Source organism: Notolepis coatsorum, assembly GCF_963971535.1.
Source record: "Notolepis coatsorum genome assembly, chromosome: 7".
Taxonomy (NCBI): Eukaryota; Metazoa; Chordata; class Actinopteri; order Aulopiformes; family Paralepididae; genus Notolepis; species Notolepis coatsorum.
In genome coordinates this window covers 4,202,395-4,219,310 of record NC_140171.1, presented here as the reverse complement: position 1 = coordinate 4,219,310, position 16,916 = coordinate 4,202,395, and the positions used below count along the sequence as shown (strand labels likewise).

Here is a 16,916-nt window from a genome sequence, read left to right as displayed (position 1 = left end):
TAGTGTTTGTTCTTTATTGAGCTTTGGGCTTCCGGAGTCACACACACACGCACACGCACACACACACACACACACACACACACACACACACACACACACACACACACACACACACACACACACGCACACACACACACACACACACACACCCCAAGGGGGTGGTTTACTGCTCCATAGTGAGTGAGTCACGTAGCAAATATGCTGGAACAACTCCACGTTTTCCAGTTGATAAAGATTACATGTATTTCAGACTTCCTGCCGGGACTTCAGTGCTTCCCAATACATGCAGCGTTGGACAACAGAACCCGCCACAAATAGATTTCCCAAACTGATACATAACACATTAATAATGTATACAGTCCGCTCCACTCCTCTGACTGTGTGTATTGTCTGTCCCGGTAAAACCTGTGAGAAACTCTGGACTTACAGTCTGCGGCTCACTGCTATTCTGCATCCCTCTAGTGTAAACTCTGGACTTATACTGCTATTCTGCATCCCTCTAGTGTAAACTCTGGACTTATACTGCTATTCTGCATCCCTCTAGTTTAAACTCTGGACTTATACTGCTATTCTGCATCCATCTAGTTTAAATTCTGGACTTATACTGCTATTCTGCATCCATCTAGTTTAAGATAGATGAGATAAGATATTCCTTTATTGATCCCCTTGGGGAAATTCAGGACTTATACTGCTTATACTGCTATTCTGCATCCCTCTAGTGTAAACTTTGGACGTACATTATACAGCGCACTGCTATTCTGCATCCCTCTAGTTTAAACTCTGGACTTATACTGCTGTTCTGCATCCCTCTATTGTAAACTCTGGACTTATACTGCTATTCTGCATCCCTCTAGTGTAAACTCTGGACTTATACTGCTATTCTGCATCCCTCTAGTTTAAAGTCTGGACTTATACTGCTATTCTGCATCCATCTAGTTTAAATTCTGGACTTATACTGCTATTCTGCATCCATCTAGTTTAAGATAGATGAGATAAGATATTCCTTTATTGATCCCCTTGGGGAAATTCAGGACTTCACGAATTTCCCCAAGGGGATTAATAAAGGAATATCTTATCTTATCTTATCTTATACTGCTTATACTGCTATTCTGCATCCCTCTAGTGTAAACTTTGGATGTACATTATACAGCGCACTGCTATTCTGCATCCCTCTAGTTTAAACTCTGGACTTATACTGCTGTTCTGCATCCCTCTAGTTTGTCTTCCTCTGTGGCCTTGAGTCGTGAAGACCTGATGTGGTTTGTTTTCTTCCTTACGGCACAAATTAGTGAAGCAATTCAAACCGTCATGGTGACCACCATAAAGAAATCATAAGAAAATGCCCACATGCCCACATTTATCCCTGAAGCAGAGCTCAGAATGATGGCTTTTCTACAGTCTGGAAGGACATTTTCACCCCATTCATTTACGACACAAAAACGCACATGAACTGACCTGATGGCAGGCTGCGGGGAGCTCTCCATGGTCCTGATTGACCTGATGGCAGGCTGCAGGGAGCTCTCCGTGGGCCTGATTGACCTGATGGCAGGCTGCAGGGAGCTCTCCCTGGTCCTGATTGACCTGATGGCAGGCTGCGGGGAGCTCTCCGTGGTCCTGATTGACCTGATGGCAGGCTGCAGGGAGCTCTCCCTGGTCCTGATTGACCTGATGGCAGGCTGCAGGGAGCTCTCCATGGTCCTGATTGACCTGATGGCAGGCTGCAGGGAGCTCTCCGTGGTCCTGATTGACCTGATGGCAGGCTGCAGGGAGCTCTCCGTGGTCCTGATTGACCTGATGGCAGGCTGGAGGGAGCTCTCCATGGTCCTGATTGACCTGATGGCAGGCTGCGGGGAGCTCTCCAGGGTCCTGATTGACCTGATGGTCCTGATTGACCTGATGGCAGGCTGCGGGGAGCTCTCCCTGGTCCTGATTGACCTGATGGTCCTGATTGACCTGATGGCAGGCTGGAGGGAGCTCTCCCTGGTCCTGATTGACCTGATGGCAGGCTGGAGGGAGCTCTCCCTGGTCCTGATTGACCTGATGGCAGGAGGCTGCAGGGAGTTCTCCCTGGTCCTGATTGACCTGATGGCAGGCTGCAGGGAGCTCTCCATGGTCCTGATTGACCTGATGGTCCTGATTGACCTGATGGCAGGCTGGAGGGAGCTCTCCCTGGTCCTGATTGACCTGATGGCAGGCTGCAGGGAGCTCTCCATGGACCTGATTGACCTGATGGTCCTGATTGACCTGATGGCAGGCTGGAGGGAGCTCTCCAGGGTCCTGATTGACCTGATGGTCCTGATTGACCTGATGGCAGGCTGGAGGGAGCTCTCCAGGGTCCTGATTGACCTGATGGTCCTGATTGACCTGATGGCAGGCTGGAGGGAGCTCTCCAGGGTCCTGATTGACCTGATGGCAGGCTGCAGGGAGCTCTCCAGGGTCCTGATTGACCTGATGGCAGGCTGCAGGGAGCTCTCCATGGTCCTGATTGACCTGATGGTCCTGATTGACCTGATGGCAGGCTGGAGGGAGCTCTCCATGGTCCTGATTGACCTGATGGCAGGCTGCAGGGATCTCTCCCTGGTCCTGATTGACCTGATGGCAGGCTGCAGGGAGCTCTCCATGGTCCTGATTGACCTGATGGCAGGCTGCAGGGAGCTCTCCATGGTCCTGATTGCAGAGAAAATACTCTGCTTTCAAAAATATTGGCATACATGTGGTCATGTTAATGTTATATATGTTAATGTACCTCAGAGACTCCTAAAATGACATAGATGCATAGATGGATAGATCGATTGTTTTATTTGTACCTCCTGGGCTGGGCTGGTACCTCCAGGGCTGGGCTGGTACCTCCAGGGCTGGGCTGGTACCTCCAGGGCTGGGCTGGTACCTCCTGGGCTGGGCTGGTACCTCCAGGGCTGGGCTGGTACCTCCAGGGCTGAGCTGGTACCTCCAGGGCTGGGCTGGTACCTCCAGGGCTGGGCTGGTACCTCCAGGGCTGAGCTGGTACCTCCAGGGCTGGGCTGGTACCTCCTGGGCTGGGCTGGTACCTCCAGGGCTGGGCTGGTACCTCCTGGGCTGGTACCTCCAGGGCTGGGCTGGTACCTCCAGGGCTGGGCTGGTACCTCCAGGGCTGAGCTGGTACCTCCAGGGCTGGGCTGGTACCTCCTGGGCTGGTACCTCCAGGGCTGGGCTGGTACCTCCAGGGCTGGGCTGGTACCTCCAGGGCTGGGCTGGTACCTCCTGGGCTGAGCTGGTACCTCCAGGGCTGGGCTGGTACCTCCTGGGCTGGGCTGGTACCTCCAGGGCTGACCTGGTACCTCCTGGGCTGGGCCGGTACCTCCTGGGCTGGGCCGGTACCTCCAGGGCTGGGCTGGTACCTCCTGGGCTGGGCCGGTACCTCCTGGGCTGGGCCGGTACCTCCTGGGCTGGGCCGGTACCTCCAGGGCTGGGCTGGTACCCCCCGAGGTGTCTCTCGCCCAGAAGGTGTGTGTTGTAGCTGCGGCCTCGCCCTCGCTGTTTCACACAACTCTTTTGTTTTTACTTTCACTTTCATTCCGGGGTGAATGTTCTCCGATCAGAACGTTAACTGCACAGCTGTGAGTAGTTATGAGACACAATTAGAATAATAATTAATAATAATAATAATAATAATAATAATAATAATAATAATAATAATAATAATAATAATAATAATAATAATAATAATAATAATGATTATTATTATTTACAAAATAGCATTGCTTTTATTTCAGATCGCATAGCACAACAATTGGAACATAAGCAATAGTCCTAAAACACCAGGCGATGCGGTGATCAGCTTGACTCTGCGGGGGGGGGGGGGGTGGGGGGGGGTGGCCTGCTTTGATTTGATTCGAAAAACGTCAAGGATGCTACACAAAAAAGTCCAGACTTATTTCCATTGTGGTCCTTGGTCTCAGACAGACGAGCGATAGAAAACATGACCACAAATAACAATGTGACAAACTACATAGACATGAACATTTTAAATGCAGTACAAACGTAGCCACAGGCGACAATGTATCAGACACCATTTTCAAGCGTTCAGGCCTGATGGCATGGCCTGAACGCTATATCTTTAAAGGCAGCCCAAGAGTGCTTCCGCGTTTCTCTGATTGGCCATGACGCCCACGTGACACGCCCTGCGGCAGAGCGTGTCACGTGTCAGAGCGGAGGAGGAGCGGAGGTTTGCCGCGGCATTATGCATTCGTAATCCCCGCTGTTTTGCCATCGACGGTTAGCTCAACTCGTTCCTCAGCTTGAATCACTTCAATTTTTTTTTTTTTTACGTTTAATTAATTTATCATCTCTCTATATAAATGTTCTTTCGCCGGTTAAGTTTAGGCATTCTTTCGGAGTTGGTTAAGGTTAGAGTTTGTCTTAGAGCGTGGCGATAGAATGCCTGTCTTTCTTTCGCCGGAGCAGCAGCCTATTTCCGCTCTGCCGCGGTCGCATGGGCGTCGTGGCCAATCAGAGAAACGTGGAAGCACTCTTGGGCTGCCTTTAATATATAGACGCGGCCTGAACAGTGTTTCCAGTGTTTCCTCACATGGCTGCCACTCGGCTCCGTTTGGACTCTTGCTTATCGCCTCGAGTCTCTAATGAAGGAAAACTAAGGAGGAGAGGCTGAGGAACCAAACGGGAGCGAACTCACTCACCCTGAGGAGTTATTTTAGGATCAGTTAAACCAGATATTCCTGTGTTCTGTTGACTCGGAAGAGCGGCGTTTGATGTCTGACTGCGCTGGTTTTCTCTCTGTCTCTCTCTCTGTCTCTGTCTCTCTCTCTGTCTCTCTCTCTCTCTGTCTCTCTCTCTGTCTCTCTCTCTCTGTCTCTCTCTCTGTCTCTCTCTCTGTCTCTCTGTCTCTGTCTCTCTCTCTCTCTCTCTGTCTCTCTCTCTCTGTCTCTCTCTCTGTCTCTCTCTCTGTCTCTGTCTCTGTCTCTCTCTCTGTCTCTGTCTCTCTCTCTGTCTCTCTGTCTCTCTCTGTCTCTCTCTCTGTCTCTCTCTCCCTCTCTGTCTCTGTCTCTCACTCTCTCTCTCTCTCTCTCTCTCTCTCTCTCTCTCTCTCTCTCTCTCTCTCTCTCTCTCTCTCTCTCTCTCTCTCTCTCTCTCTCTCTCTCTCTCTCTCTCTCTCTCTCTCTCTCTCTCTCTCTCTCTCTCTCTCTCTCTCTCTCCACCAGGCTGGGTGGAGGACCAGATGATGCTAAGGAGATCATGCGTCACAGCTTCTTTGCAGCGGTCGACTGGCAGGACGTCTACGACAAGAAGGTGAGCTGCTCTGGGGTCAGCTTCCAGATGTCTCTCCCCCCCCCTCCCTCTCTCCCCCCCCCCCTCTCTCTCTCCCCCTCCCCCCCTCTCATCCGGTCTCCGAGTGGTGTTGTTTACGTGCAGCAGGTTTCGTTTTTTTTTATCCTCTTTTTCTCCGCCTGATTTTCTATGCTTTTCTCCCGATCCCAGTTTAGTCGTTATGCCAATTCCCCCCCTCCCCTACCTGGTTGTTGTGCGCATGTGCCCCCTACTGGTCGGTACAAGGGAACCCTGAAGTCTACCACATGCTTCACACATGCGAGGAACGCGTGGGAGGTCACGCTGCCTTCACCACTTCCTGCCTTTCGCTGAGCAGGCGCCCAGACCTGACCTGTAGGCGTCGCTGTCCACAACGCCAGATTACCACCCACGACTTCCCTCCCGCTAATAATAATAATAATAATAATAATAATAATAATAATAATAATAATAATAATAATAATAATAATAGATTGAATTTGTAATGCACTTTTTGTTCGCTGGGATCCCAAAGTGCTACACTACAGGGTTAAAACATAGTTAAAAAAAATTAAATAGTTATTAGTAAAACAAATAAAATACAGAATAAAAATAAGATAAAAATAGAACATAGTTAATTAAAAACATAGTATAAACAGAACATTTAAAACAACAGCACAAGAAAATAAAAATGTAAAGCTAACAGTCAAAGGCCTTTTTGAACAGGTAGGTTTTCAGGCCTGCTTTAAAAGAGCATTGATTCTGTTTAAACCAATGGGGTTTTTCTTCACAGTTGCAGATAAAGATTAGGCTACACTAATATTATAGTATTAAAACTGATGAGTTATATTCATTAAAGAAAGTTGATTTAATTTTAAAAAAGACAAATTTTATCAGATTAATGTTTTTTTTTTTTTTTTTTTACATTTTCTTTTATTATTATTAAAAACGAAGGTTCGAACATTCGTTCGAAAAAACCCTGAGGAAGTTCGAATCCCAGAAACAGGCGGCTTCGGGGACAGCCTTACTACACGCCCATAACGTTTATTCAGTCAGTGCAGCGTGACCTGGAGCGGTGAGAACGTGTGGTGCTCACCACCAATGCAGGAGACGCTGGGTTCGAGCCCAGCTCTCTGCGTTGCTACCAGCTTGGCTGGTCGTTCATACTAATACAATTGGCAGTGTTAGGGGGTGGGAAGCCGGTGGGTGGGGATCGGACGTTGTGGACAGCGACTCCTACAGGTCGGTTGGTGCGCCTGCGCAACAGAATCAGGAAGCGACGGGGGCGGCGTGTCCCTCCCACGCAGACCCCCCCCCGACGCTGAGAGATCGCGCTGTGCAGGTGAAAAGATGCGACGGCTGCCTCCTCGTGTACCGGAGGGGACACGTGATGCAAGGCTTCGTCCACATTGCAGCCGGCCTGTGGGAGGCGTGGCCTAGCAGCGTTCGAGACAGGGGAGGGTAGAATGGACCTGTCTCAAAACCCTGCCCCTTTTCTTGATCCTCCAATCACAGCTGTCGCTTACCTCTGACTTCCTCGTACAAACAAAGTTTGTACGAGGAAGTCAGAGGTAAGCGACAGCTGTGATTGGAGGATCAAGAAAAGGGGCAGGGTTTGAGACAGGTCTATTGGACGATACGAAATTGGGATGGGAGAAAAAATAGAAAATGGGAGAAAAAGTAGAAAGAAAAGAAAAGAGAACGCGTGACGCCTCTCTCAGCCAGTGGAGCGTGGAGGTGTGGCTGACGAACACGTTAGGAGAGGGAGGAGGCTTTACAGGCACAGTGAAATTATCTGCACTGTGCCATTTTTAGAATGGAATTAACAACTTTATTTTCCACTTGAGGTGTGCATTCTGTCTAGGGAGGCACCGATCCGGCTTTTTCAGTCCCGATACTGATACCGATACCTGGGCTTTGGGTATCGGCCGATACCGAGTACCGATCCGACACCCGTTGTTCAATTAATAAACTGTGTGCCTCACTGTGTGGACGAGACTGGGATCATTCTTTTGTGCAACAAGGCAACATCAGGCTCGACTTAAAACATCACTAACTTAGTGAAACTAAATGTAACAAATGACCACATAGATATAATTGTACTGAATTGTCATTTCTTATTTTATTTCTTATATTATATAAAAGAAAATCAAAAAAAGAAATCCGATATATTATATATTTCTTTTACCGATACCCGATCCAGCTATTTTAGTCATACCGGGGCCGATATCCGATATCAATATCGGATCGGTGCATCCTTAATTCTGTCCATGGCTCCACACACCAGCGCACAACATATAATACACATTCAAATAATAGAAGAATAGTGCGGGCGGCTGGGTGGCGTAGCGGAGATTGCACTCGTCACCAATGCAAGAGACTCCGGTCTTGAATCCTGGTGTCAGCATTACCTGCGGCTTCGGTCAGTCGTCATACTATCTCAATTGACAGAGGTAGCGGGTGGAAGTCGATGGGTGGGGATTGGCCATTGTGGACAGCGACTCCTACAGGTCGGTTGGGTGACACCTGCACAGCAGAGACAGGAAGTATCGGGGGCAGTGTGAGCCTCCCACGCGTTACTCCTTGCCACTGAGAGTCTGCGCTGTCTGGTGAAAAGATGCGACAGGCTGCCTCCTCGTGTACCGGAGGGGACACGTGATGCAAGGCTTCTATCCTCACTACAGCCGACCAGTGGGAGGCATAGTCTAGCAACGTTCAAGACAGGGGAGGGGAGAATTGGCTATACGAAATTGGGATGGGAGAATAATCGAAAAAATAAGGAGAAAAAGTGGATCAAAAAGAAAATAATAGAAGAATAGACAAACTAGTTCCTAACTGATTGGGCGGTTGGGTGGCGTAGCGGAGATTGCGCTCGTCACCAATGCAAGAGGCTGCGGTCTCGACTCCCGGAGTCAGCATTGCCTGCGGCTTGGGCCGATCGTCATACTAACTCGTTTGGCTGAGTTAGCGGGAGGGAAGTCGTGGGTGGTAATCTGGCGTTGTGGACAGCGACGCCTACAGGTCAGGTCTGGGCGCCTGCTCAGCGGAAGGCAGGAAGTGGTGAAGGCAGCGTGACCTCCCACGCGTTACACTTCACCAATGAGAGCCCTCGCTGCCAGGTGAAAAGAGAGCCGCTGGCTGTCGCCGCACGTGTCGGAGGAAGCATGTGGTAGACTTCAGGGTTCCCTTGTACCGACCAGTAGGGGGAACATGCGCACAACGACCAGGTAGGGGAGGGGGGGAATTGGCATAATGACTAAATTGGGACGGGGAGAAAAGCATAGAAAATCAGGCGGAGAAAAAGCGGTTCTAAAAACGAGTTCCTAACTGATAACCTGAGCCACAGGCTTGGATAGATACAGTGATGCTAATGTGATGCTACTGGGATGCTACAGTGATGCTAATGTGATGCTAATGTGATGCTACTGTGATGCTAATGTGATGCTACTGTGATGCTACTGTGATGATAATGTGATGCTACTGTGATGCTAATGTGATGCTACTGTGATGCTAATGTGATGCTAATGTGATGCTACTGTGATGCTAATGTGATGCTACTGTGATGCTACTGTGATGCTACTGTGATGCTACTGTGATGCTAATGTGATGCTAATGTGATGCTACTGTGATGCTAATGTGATGCTACTGTGATGCTAATGTGATGCTAATGTGATGATACAGTGATGCTAATGTGATGCTACAATGATGCTACTGTGATGCTACAATGATGCTACTGTGATGCTAATGTGATGCTACTGTGATGCTAATGTGATGCTAATGTGATGCTACTGTGATGCTAATGTGATGCTACTGTGATGCTAATGTGATGCTAATGTGATGCTACTGTGATGCTAATGTGATGCTACGGTGATGCTACTGTGATGCTACTGTGATGCTACTGTGATGCTAATGTGATGCTACTGTGATGCTACAGTGATGCTAATGTGATGCTACTGTGATGCTACTGTGATGCTACTGTGATGCTACTGTGATGCTACTGTGATGCTAATGTGATGCTAATGTGATGCTAATGTGATGCTACAGTGATGCTACTGTGATGCTACTGTGATGCTACTGTGATGCTACAGTGATGCTAATGTGATGCTACTGTGATGCTACTGTGATGCTAATGTGATGCTACTGTGATGCTACTGTGATGCTAATGTGATGCTACAGTGATAGATACTGGGATGATACTGCCATCAAGACATGTACTTGTGTATTGTTTAGGGATGTTCGATATTGGCTTTTTTACCGATACCGATATACCGATATTGTCCAACTCTTAATTTCCGATACCGATATCAACCGATACCGATATATGCAGGATTTCCCCCCCCCCCAAAAAATGGAATAATTTCAGGTAATTAACATTACATATCTCTTGTTGTGGAAGTAACACAACATTATGCATACTTTTGACAATAAATAAAATCAGAATTTGTTCTTACTTGCTTGCCTGGGTAAATAAAGGTTATAGAAATGTAAAAAAAAATTATAATAATAATAATTGAAAACCGATACCGATATTTTCCGATATCACATTTTAATGCCGATATCGGCCGATAATATCGGACATCCCTGGTATTGTTCCATGTTAAACACAGAGACAGAGACAGATGGTTACTAAAGGATCTTGTTTTGCGAGCAGATGAACGGGTTGAAGAGTGGTTAGAGAGGACAGATGAACGGGTTGAGGAGTGGTTAGAGAGGACAGATGAACGGGTTGAGGAGTGGTTAGAGAGGACAGATGAACGGGTTGAGGAGTGGTTAGAGAGAGCAGATGAACGGGTTGAGGAGTGGTTAGAGAGGACAGATGAACGGGTTGAGGAGTGGTTAAGGAGGGCAGATCTGGATCAAATAACAAACTCAGCAAGACCGACGGCTTCTCAGTTACAGTGGGTGACAATATTGTCACAAGGAAAGATGAAATGACATACCTGGGTTCCATCCTAGAGGCAAATCTTTCCTGTGACAAAATGGCAACCAATGTAATAAAAAAAAGTCAACCAACGAACAAGATTCTTGTACCGGATCTCCTCTCTGGTCAACAAGAATACCCTGAAGACTCTGGCAGGAGCACTCATTCAAGGGTACTACGACTATGCTTGCACCTCATGGTACCAAAGCACCTCAAAGGCACTAAAAACAAGATTACAAACATCACAAAACAAACTGGTCAGACTACTTACTCCTAAAACCCACCTCACATCTGCCCACTTTGACAACCTAGGATGGCTTAGAGTAGACGACAAGAGTACAGCAACTTGCAATGGGCCTGGTCTACAAGATACACTACACCGCTAAGGTACCAATGTACATGTCGAAATACTTCCCAATGGTCAGTGAATACCATGACCACAACACCAGAGGGAGCTCCACAAATCATGTTCAACCCAGATTCGGCTCAAACAAGGGACTAAACACGTTTCGCAATTATGCCACAACAATGTGGAACACCCTACCCACAGCCGTAAAATAATGTGAATCCCTACCCACCTTCAAAACCGCCCTCAAAGAGCACCTACGGGAGGCTGCAATTCTAAACTGGCCCCGGTAAATGTCCAACCCCCCCCCCCCCCACCCAACCCACTCCAATATACAGTTTCATCCCCCTCAAATGTATATATTCTCTTTTAGAAACTCTGTCTGTAAATAAACAGTACTGTATATTTGTATGTCGTGTATGTCATAAATGTTATGATGAATTGAAAATGGGGGACCCTGATATAAACAAGACGAAAGTATTTCTCTGGTCTGCATCCCCTTAACACATTCCCTGCCACTGGTTATATCCATCAATATAGCCAGTCTGCCACCACTCTAAGCCTATGGAGATGTTCACCTTCTTTGCAGGGCTATAACTTTTTTAATTGTATTGCTAAATTGACATTACTATGGCCCATTCAACATCGATTATCTATCGTTCAGGATGTAGGAACGTTATACTTTTTCATTCATAGATTCATACAAAAATACCTTCTAGAATATAAGTATGTTTTTATCGTTTTCTGCAATAATTCATAGAACGTGAGTTATAGGCCTAAACGCATATATAGATTATCAATTGCCGTTTATTCCCGATACACGCTATATTAAAAAATTCAACTGTATATGATCCTATACGTTATGCGTCATCATGCGCGGATGAAAGGGGGGGGGGGGGGTTATAATTCCGTGATCGTCAGTAAATGCTTTATGTAGTATGGGTGATATATTGATCAGATCGGTTTGCAGTGAAATGAATAAACAATTGGGCTGAAAATAGCGTCAGCGTCCTCTTGCCGTGCGTCAATGAGACTGGCGGTGAAAGATCCCAGGTATAGGACGTCGATCGCCTAGGTCCATTTCCGGTTTGTATGTCGCAATAAACGCCGAAAATCATATCGATTATTAAGTTTATAAAGCGATCCATTATGTACATAGTGTCTGTCTGGAGCCTTGCGACAATATCTGACGGCCGGATGAATTTAATCGACAGCAGCCATATCCTGTTTACCAGTGTAACTCGCCCGACCATCCACCAGGCGGCAGTATTGAGCCGTCGTTGTATTGAGCCGTAGGGTCCAGCTGCAGCGCCGGAGGTGTATATATGAATTATGAATGCCATGGCGAAAAAATGAAATATTGATCTCAATATCGCTGTACAGCGTGGTCTGGCGGTCAAAGCATGGCGGGCAATAACGTTTTAAAGTGTTTCCGGCTGTGGATGTGTTAACAATTGTGTGTATTGAGCCTTACTGTATTGTACCCATTCTGCAATCTGTTAATAAAGTTTTCAATCAATCAATCAATCAATCAATCAATCAGATGAACGGGATGGTGAGTGGTTAAGGAGGGCAGATGCAAGGCAGCAGATTCAGACAGATTATTCAACCTTTCTTCCTTTTCTAGGAATCCCAGCATGTCGGCATCATATTTCTGACGACGTCTCGTGATACTCTGTGTGTTCATAATAAAGTACGTTTGCACCACAGAAGGTGAAGGGTCTGCGAAACATCACACAACTCTGGTAAACTGGGAAGTCTCTGACGTTAGCGACTGAACAGGGTAATTCACATCAAATTAGGTCTCACACACAAGATCATTCAAAATACGGGTCCGAAATATCTTATCCAATTACTTCAATCGCTTCCGTGACAATCATTCATATTCCACTAGAAGGAGCAGTACTGATTTTATTCTTCCTAAATTCAACTCATTAATGGGGCACAAATACTTTTTTTATATTCTGCGTAGTGCTGTCAGGCGATTAAAAAAATTAATCTAATTAATTACAGGATTTGTAATTAATTAATCTAATTAATCGCATTTTAATCGCATAACCATTTTATGCCTGATATTCTATATTCTATAATCATATTTCAAATTGCATGTGTCCGGATGGCAGAATTCAGTACTGTATCTACAAAACCTTCTGTTTAATCATCTTCCATCTATTAATTTGCTTAGATTTTTCAGGTCTGGTCAATTTGAGCATAGTGTTATTCACAGTCAAAGATAAAAAAAAAAATTATTGATATTCTCATTTGGTTCATTACAATTTACTCAAGCCTAGTAACAGACACAGTATTTCTGACACTGGGAATACATTCCCTGAGATCCATAGATGTCCCTAGAATCAGATACCAAGAACATGCAAATGGACCATATAAAAAAAAGTCTGTAATGTGTATTCTACGTTATTATGGAATGAATGAGATAAAAAAAATGTTATTAAAAAAAAGAAAAAAAATTGTAATTAATTTTGAGTTAATTTTCATAACGCGATAATTTGCTGTGTAATTAATTAATCTAATTAACGCGATAAACTGACAGCCCTAAAATTTTCTGCGGCATTGGAGTGGAACAAGCTTCCAGTGGCCCTGAAAAGCATTGAAGAGGGGGGAAGCTTTAGACGTGCCACAAAGAAATGGCTAGCCAGTGAAATGTAGAGTGGCCACGTCTAGGAAGGAGCGGGTAGGGCGTCTCTGTTAGTCTCTTGATGTTGAAGTGAAATACAGGTTAATAATGTTTTATGGAGTTGCTCTATGTTTTATTATGATGCTCTATGTTTTATGATGTCTGTCCATGTCCAAAATCAGGGACCATGATGGAAATAAATAAGTGCTTGCACTTTCTCATGTTTTTATCCCTTGGATGCTGTCTTTTACTCCACAATAAAAAATCAATCAATCAATCAGGTTGTCTACTTGAGAACTGATCGCGAGGTGTTTCCTTTTTCCCGTCCAGCTGGTCCCGCCCTTCATGCCGCAGGTCTCGTCGGAGACGGACACCCGCTACTTTGACGAGGAGTTCACGGCCCAGACCATCACCATCACTCCCCCAGAGAAATGTAGGTGTTCAGCGCCGCTCACTGTGGGTTCTCCGCCTGGGGGTTTGGGACATGACCAGGCTTCCCGTTGTTTTTAGGGTCATGAACAGACATCCCTTTGTTTTTAGGGGACATGACCAGGCTTCCCTCTTTTTTAGGGGACATGACCAGGCTTCCCTTTGTTTTTAGGGGACATGACCAGGCTTCCCTTTGTTTTAGGGGACATGACCAGGCATCCCTCTGTTTTTAGGGGACATGACCAGGCATCCCTCTGTTTTTAGGGGACATGACCAGGCTTCCCTTTGTTTTTAGGGGACATGACCAGGCTTCCCTCTTTTTTTAGGGGACATGACCAGGCATCCCTCTGTTTTTAGGGGACATGACCAGGCTTCCCTTTGTTTTTAGGGGACATGACCAGGCATCCCTCTGTTTTTAGGGGACATGACCAGGCTTCCCTTTGTTTTTAGGGGACATGACCAGGCATCCCTCTGTTTTTAGGGGACATGACCAGGCATCCCTCTGTTTTTAGGGGACATGACCAGGCTTCCCTTTGTTTTTAGGGGACATGACCAGGCTTCCCTCTTTTTTTAGGGTCATAAACCGACATCCCTCTGTTTTTAGGGGACATATGAGCAAAGAAATCAGATTCGGGCCACTTTTGGCTGCGGTGTGACCGTACTTACTCAAATCAAATCAAATCAAATCAAATGTATCTGTAAGGCCCGACAACACACGTTAATGTCCCCATGGGCCGGACACGTCTTCTTTAAACAAGTCAAGAAGAAACGTCACAATGAATCAAGACCAAAACAAAAACACCATGAAGTCCAAAAAGATTTTAATAAATGAATGCAACGCTCCCAGACATATACCCCACGCGAAGGTAAGGAAAAACTCACTAAAACCTAGCAATAGGAAAAAATGCACCACAGGCAATGTGGGGGGGAGAAACCTTAGAAGGGCCGTTCAAGGGGGGATCTGCCTTCTTAGATGTCGGTGATAGTAGTGTTGCTATAAAAAATAAACCATACCTGTCTCACCTGTCGCTCTCTCTCCCCCAGACGACGAGGACGGGATGGACGCGGCCGACAGCGAGCGAAGGCCCCACTTCCCACAGTTCTCCTACTCGGCCAGCGGGCGGGAGTGAGTCCTCCGAGGGCCAGCGTCGCCCCCCCCCAGCCCCCCCCCCCCCACATCCGTGGCCATTTTGAGGAAAACACGTAGCCATTTTAGGAAAAGTCTCCCCTCTTTTCTCCTTCTCTGTATCCAGGCACAGACGGGGAGAAGTCTTTCTAGGGACTTTAAAAGGGGTTTTTGCACAGTGGGACGGACTCAAACCGGTCTCCCCACACTAAAAAAAAAAAAGAGAAAAAAAAAACTAAAAAAAAAAGAGAAGTCTCCTACATTTTCAGCGCTAGTTCCTGCAGAAGGCAATGTTTTTGTTATTTATTTTTTAAATCTCTGTCAGTATTAGGTTGTCCACCCGGTTGCGTTCTTCTTTGTTGGTGTTCTCTCTCTCTCTCTCTTTCTCTTTTTTCTTTTTGACTTTTTTGCACTTGGTTTGGAAGAAGCTGTTTTTAGGGAACAAAACCAAAAGTGTTGCCTTATGTGTGATGTTTGGTATTCCACTGACGGGGGCGTGCTCTCTCTCTCTCTCTCTCTCTCTCTCTCTCTCTCTCTCTCTCTCTCTCTGTCTCTCTCTCTCTCTCTCTCTCTCTCTCTCTCTCTCTGTGTCTCTATCTCTCTCTCTGTCTTTCTCTATCTCCCTCACTCTCTCTGTCTTTCTCTCTCTCTCACGCGGGGGGGAGGGCAGAAGGGGGGGGGTCGTGCTCACTCTCGCAAGGGGGGGGGGGGTCATTCTTAGCAGCAGATGAATAAGTGCATGGCTCGTGGCTTCACTCGAAAAAAATAAAAATAAAATAAAAAAATAATTACTTTTCTTTCGCATACAACGCCGTGGCAGTGCACACACCCCCCCCCCTCCCCCTATCCATGGCGATGGAATCACTGTCTACAGGAAAAAGAGGTAAAAAAAAAAAAATGAAGGAAGACGGCAGAAGGGAGGAGTTTGTATCGTTCCCTTCATCGTCAGTGTTATTCTTCTCTTTGTCGTTATTCCTTTCTTTTTATTATTTCTCAGCCCCATGTTTTTCTTTTGGTTTTTCTGCCCTTTTTTTTTTTTTTTTGGAACAGAAAACACTAAAACTGCCAGATATACTGCATGGTTCACTCAGGCCAGTCAGAGCACAACCGTGTTCAATTCTCTTTACACGCCCCGACCGTGTTCAACTCTCTTCACACGCCCCGACCGTGTTCAACTCTCTTTACACGCCCCGACCGTGTTCAACTCTCTTTACACGCCCCGACCGTGTTCAACTCTCTTTACACGCCCCGACCGTGTTCAACTCTCTTTACACGCCCCGACCGTGTTCAACTCTCTTTACACGCCCTGACCGTGTTCAATTCTCTTTACACGCCCCGACCGTGTTCAACTCTCTTTACACGCCCCGACCGTGTTCAACTCTCTTTACACGCCTGACCGTGTTCAACTCTCTTTACACGCCCCGACCGTGTTCAACTCTCTTTACACGCCCCGACCGTGTTCAACTCTCTTCACACGCCCCGACCGTGTTCAACTCTCTTTACACGCCCCGACCGTGTTCAACTCTCTTTACACGCCCCGACCGTGTTCAACTCTCTTTACACGCCCCGACCGTGTTCAACTCTCTTTACACGCCCCGACCGTGTTCAACTCTCTTTACACGCCTGACCGTGTTCGACTGTCAGCTAATGGACTAGCTTCACACGCCCCGACCGTGTTCAACTCTCTTTATACGCCCCGACCGTGTTCAACTCTCAGCTAACAGACTAGCTTCACACGCCTCAACCGTGTTCGACTGTCAGCTAACAGACTAGCTTCACACGCCTCAACCGTGTTCGACTGTCAGCTAACGGACTAGCTTCACACGCCTCAACCGCGTTCGACTGTCAGCTAACGGACTAGCTTCACACGCCTCAACCGTGTTCGACTGTCAGCTAACGGACTAGCTTCACACGCCTCAACCGTGTTCGACTGTCAGCTAACGGACTAGCTTCACACGCCCCGACCGTGTTCGACTGTCAGCTAACGGACTAGCTTCACACGCCCCGACCGTGTTTGACTGTCAGCTAACAGACTAGCTTCACACGCCCTAACCGTGTTCGACTGTCAGCTAACAGACTAGCTTCACACGCCCTAACCGTGTTCGACTGTCAGCTAACGGACTAGCTTCACACGCCCCAACCGTGTTCGACTGTCAGCTAACGGACTAGCTTCACA

The 16,916-nt window shown here is 46.9% G+C and overlaps 1 protein-coding gene across 1 annotated transcript in view; it reads left to right on the top strand.

Moving 5' to 3' along the window:
• akt3b (v-akt murine thymoma viral oncogene homolog 3b) overlaps window positions 1-15,384 on the top strand; it is a 56,493-nt gene extending 41,109 nt beyond the window's left edge. Inside the window, 3 exon segments of the mRNA XM_084318058.1 lie at window positions 5,199-5,286; window positions 13,516-13,618; window positions 14,659-15,384. Of these exon segments, the coding sequence (XP_084174184.1) occupies window positions 5,199-5,286; window positions 13,516-13,618; window positions 14,659-14,744 (277 nt within the window). The 3' untranslated portion in view covers window positions 14,745-15,384.
• Window positions 15,385-16,916: the final 1,532 nt, after the last annotated feature.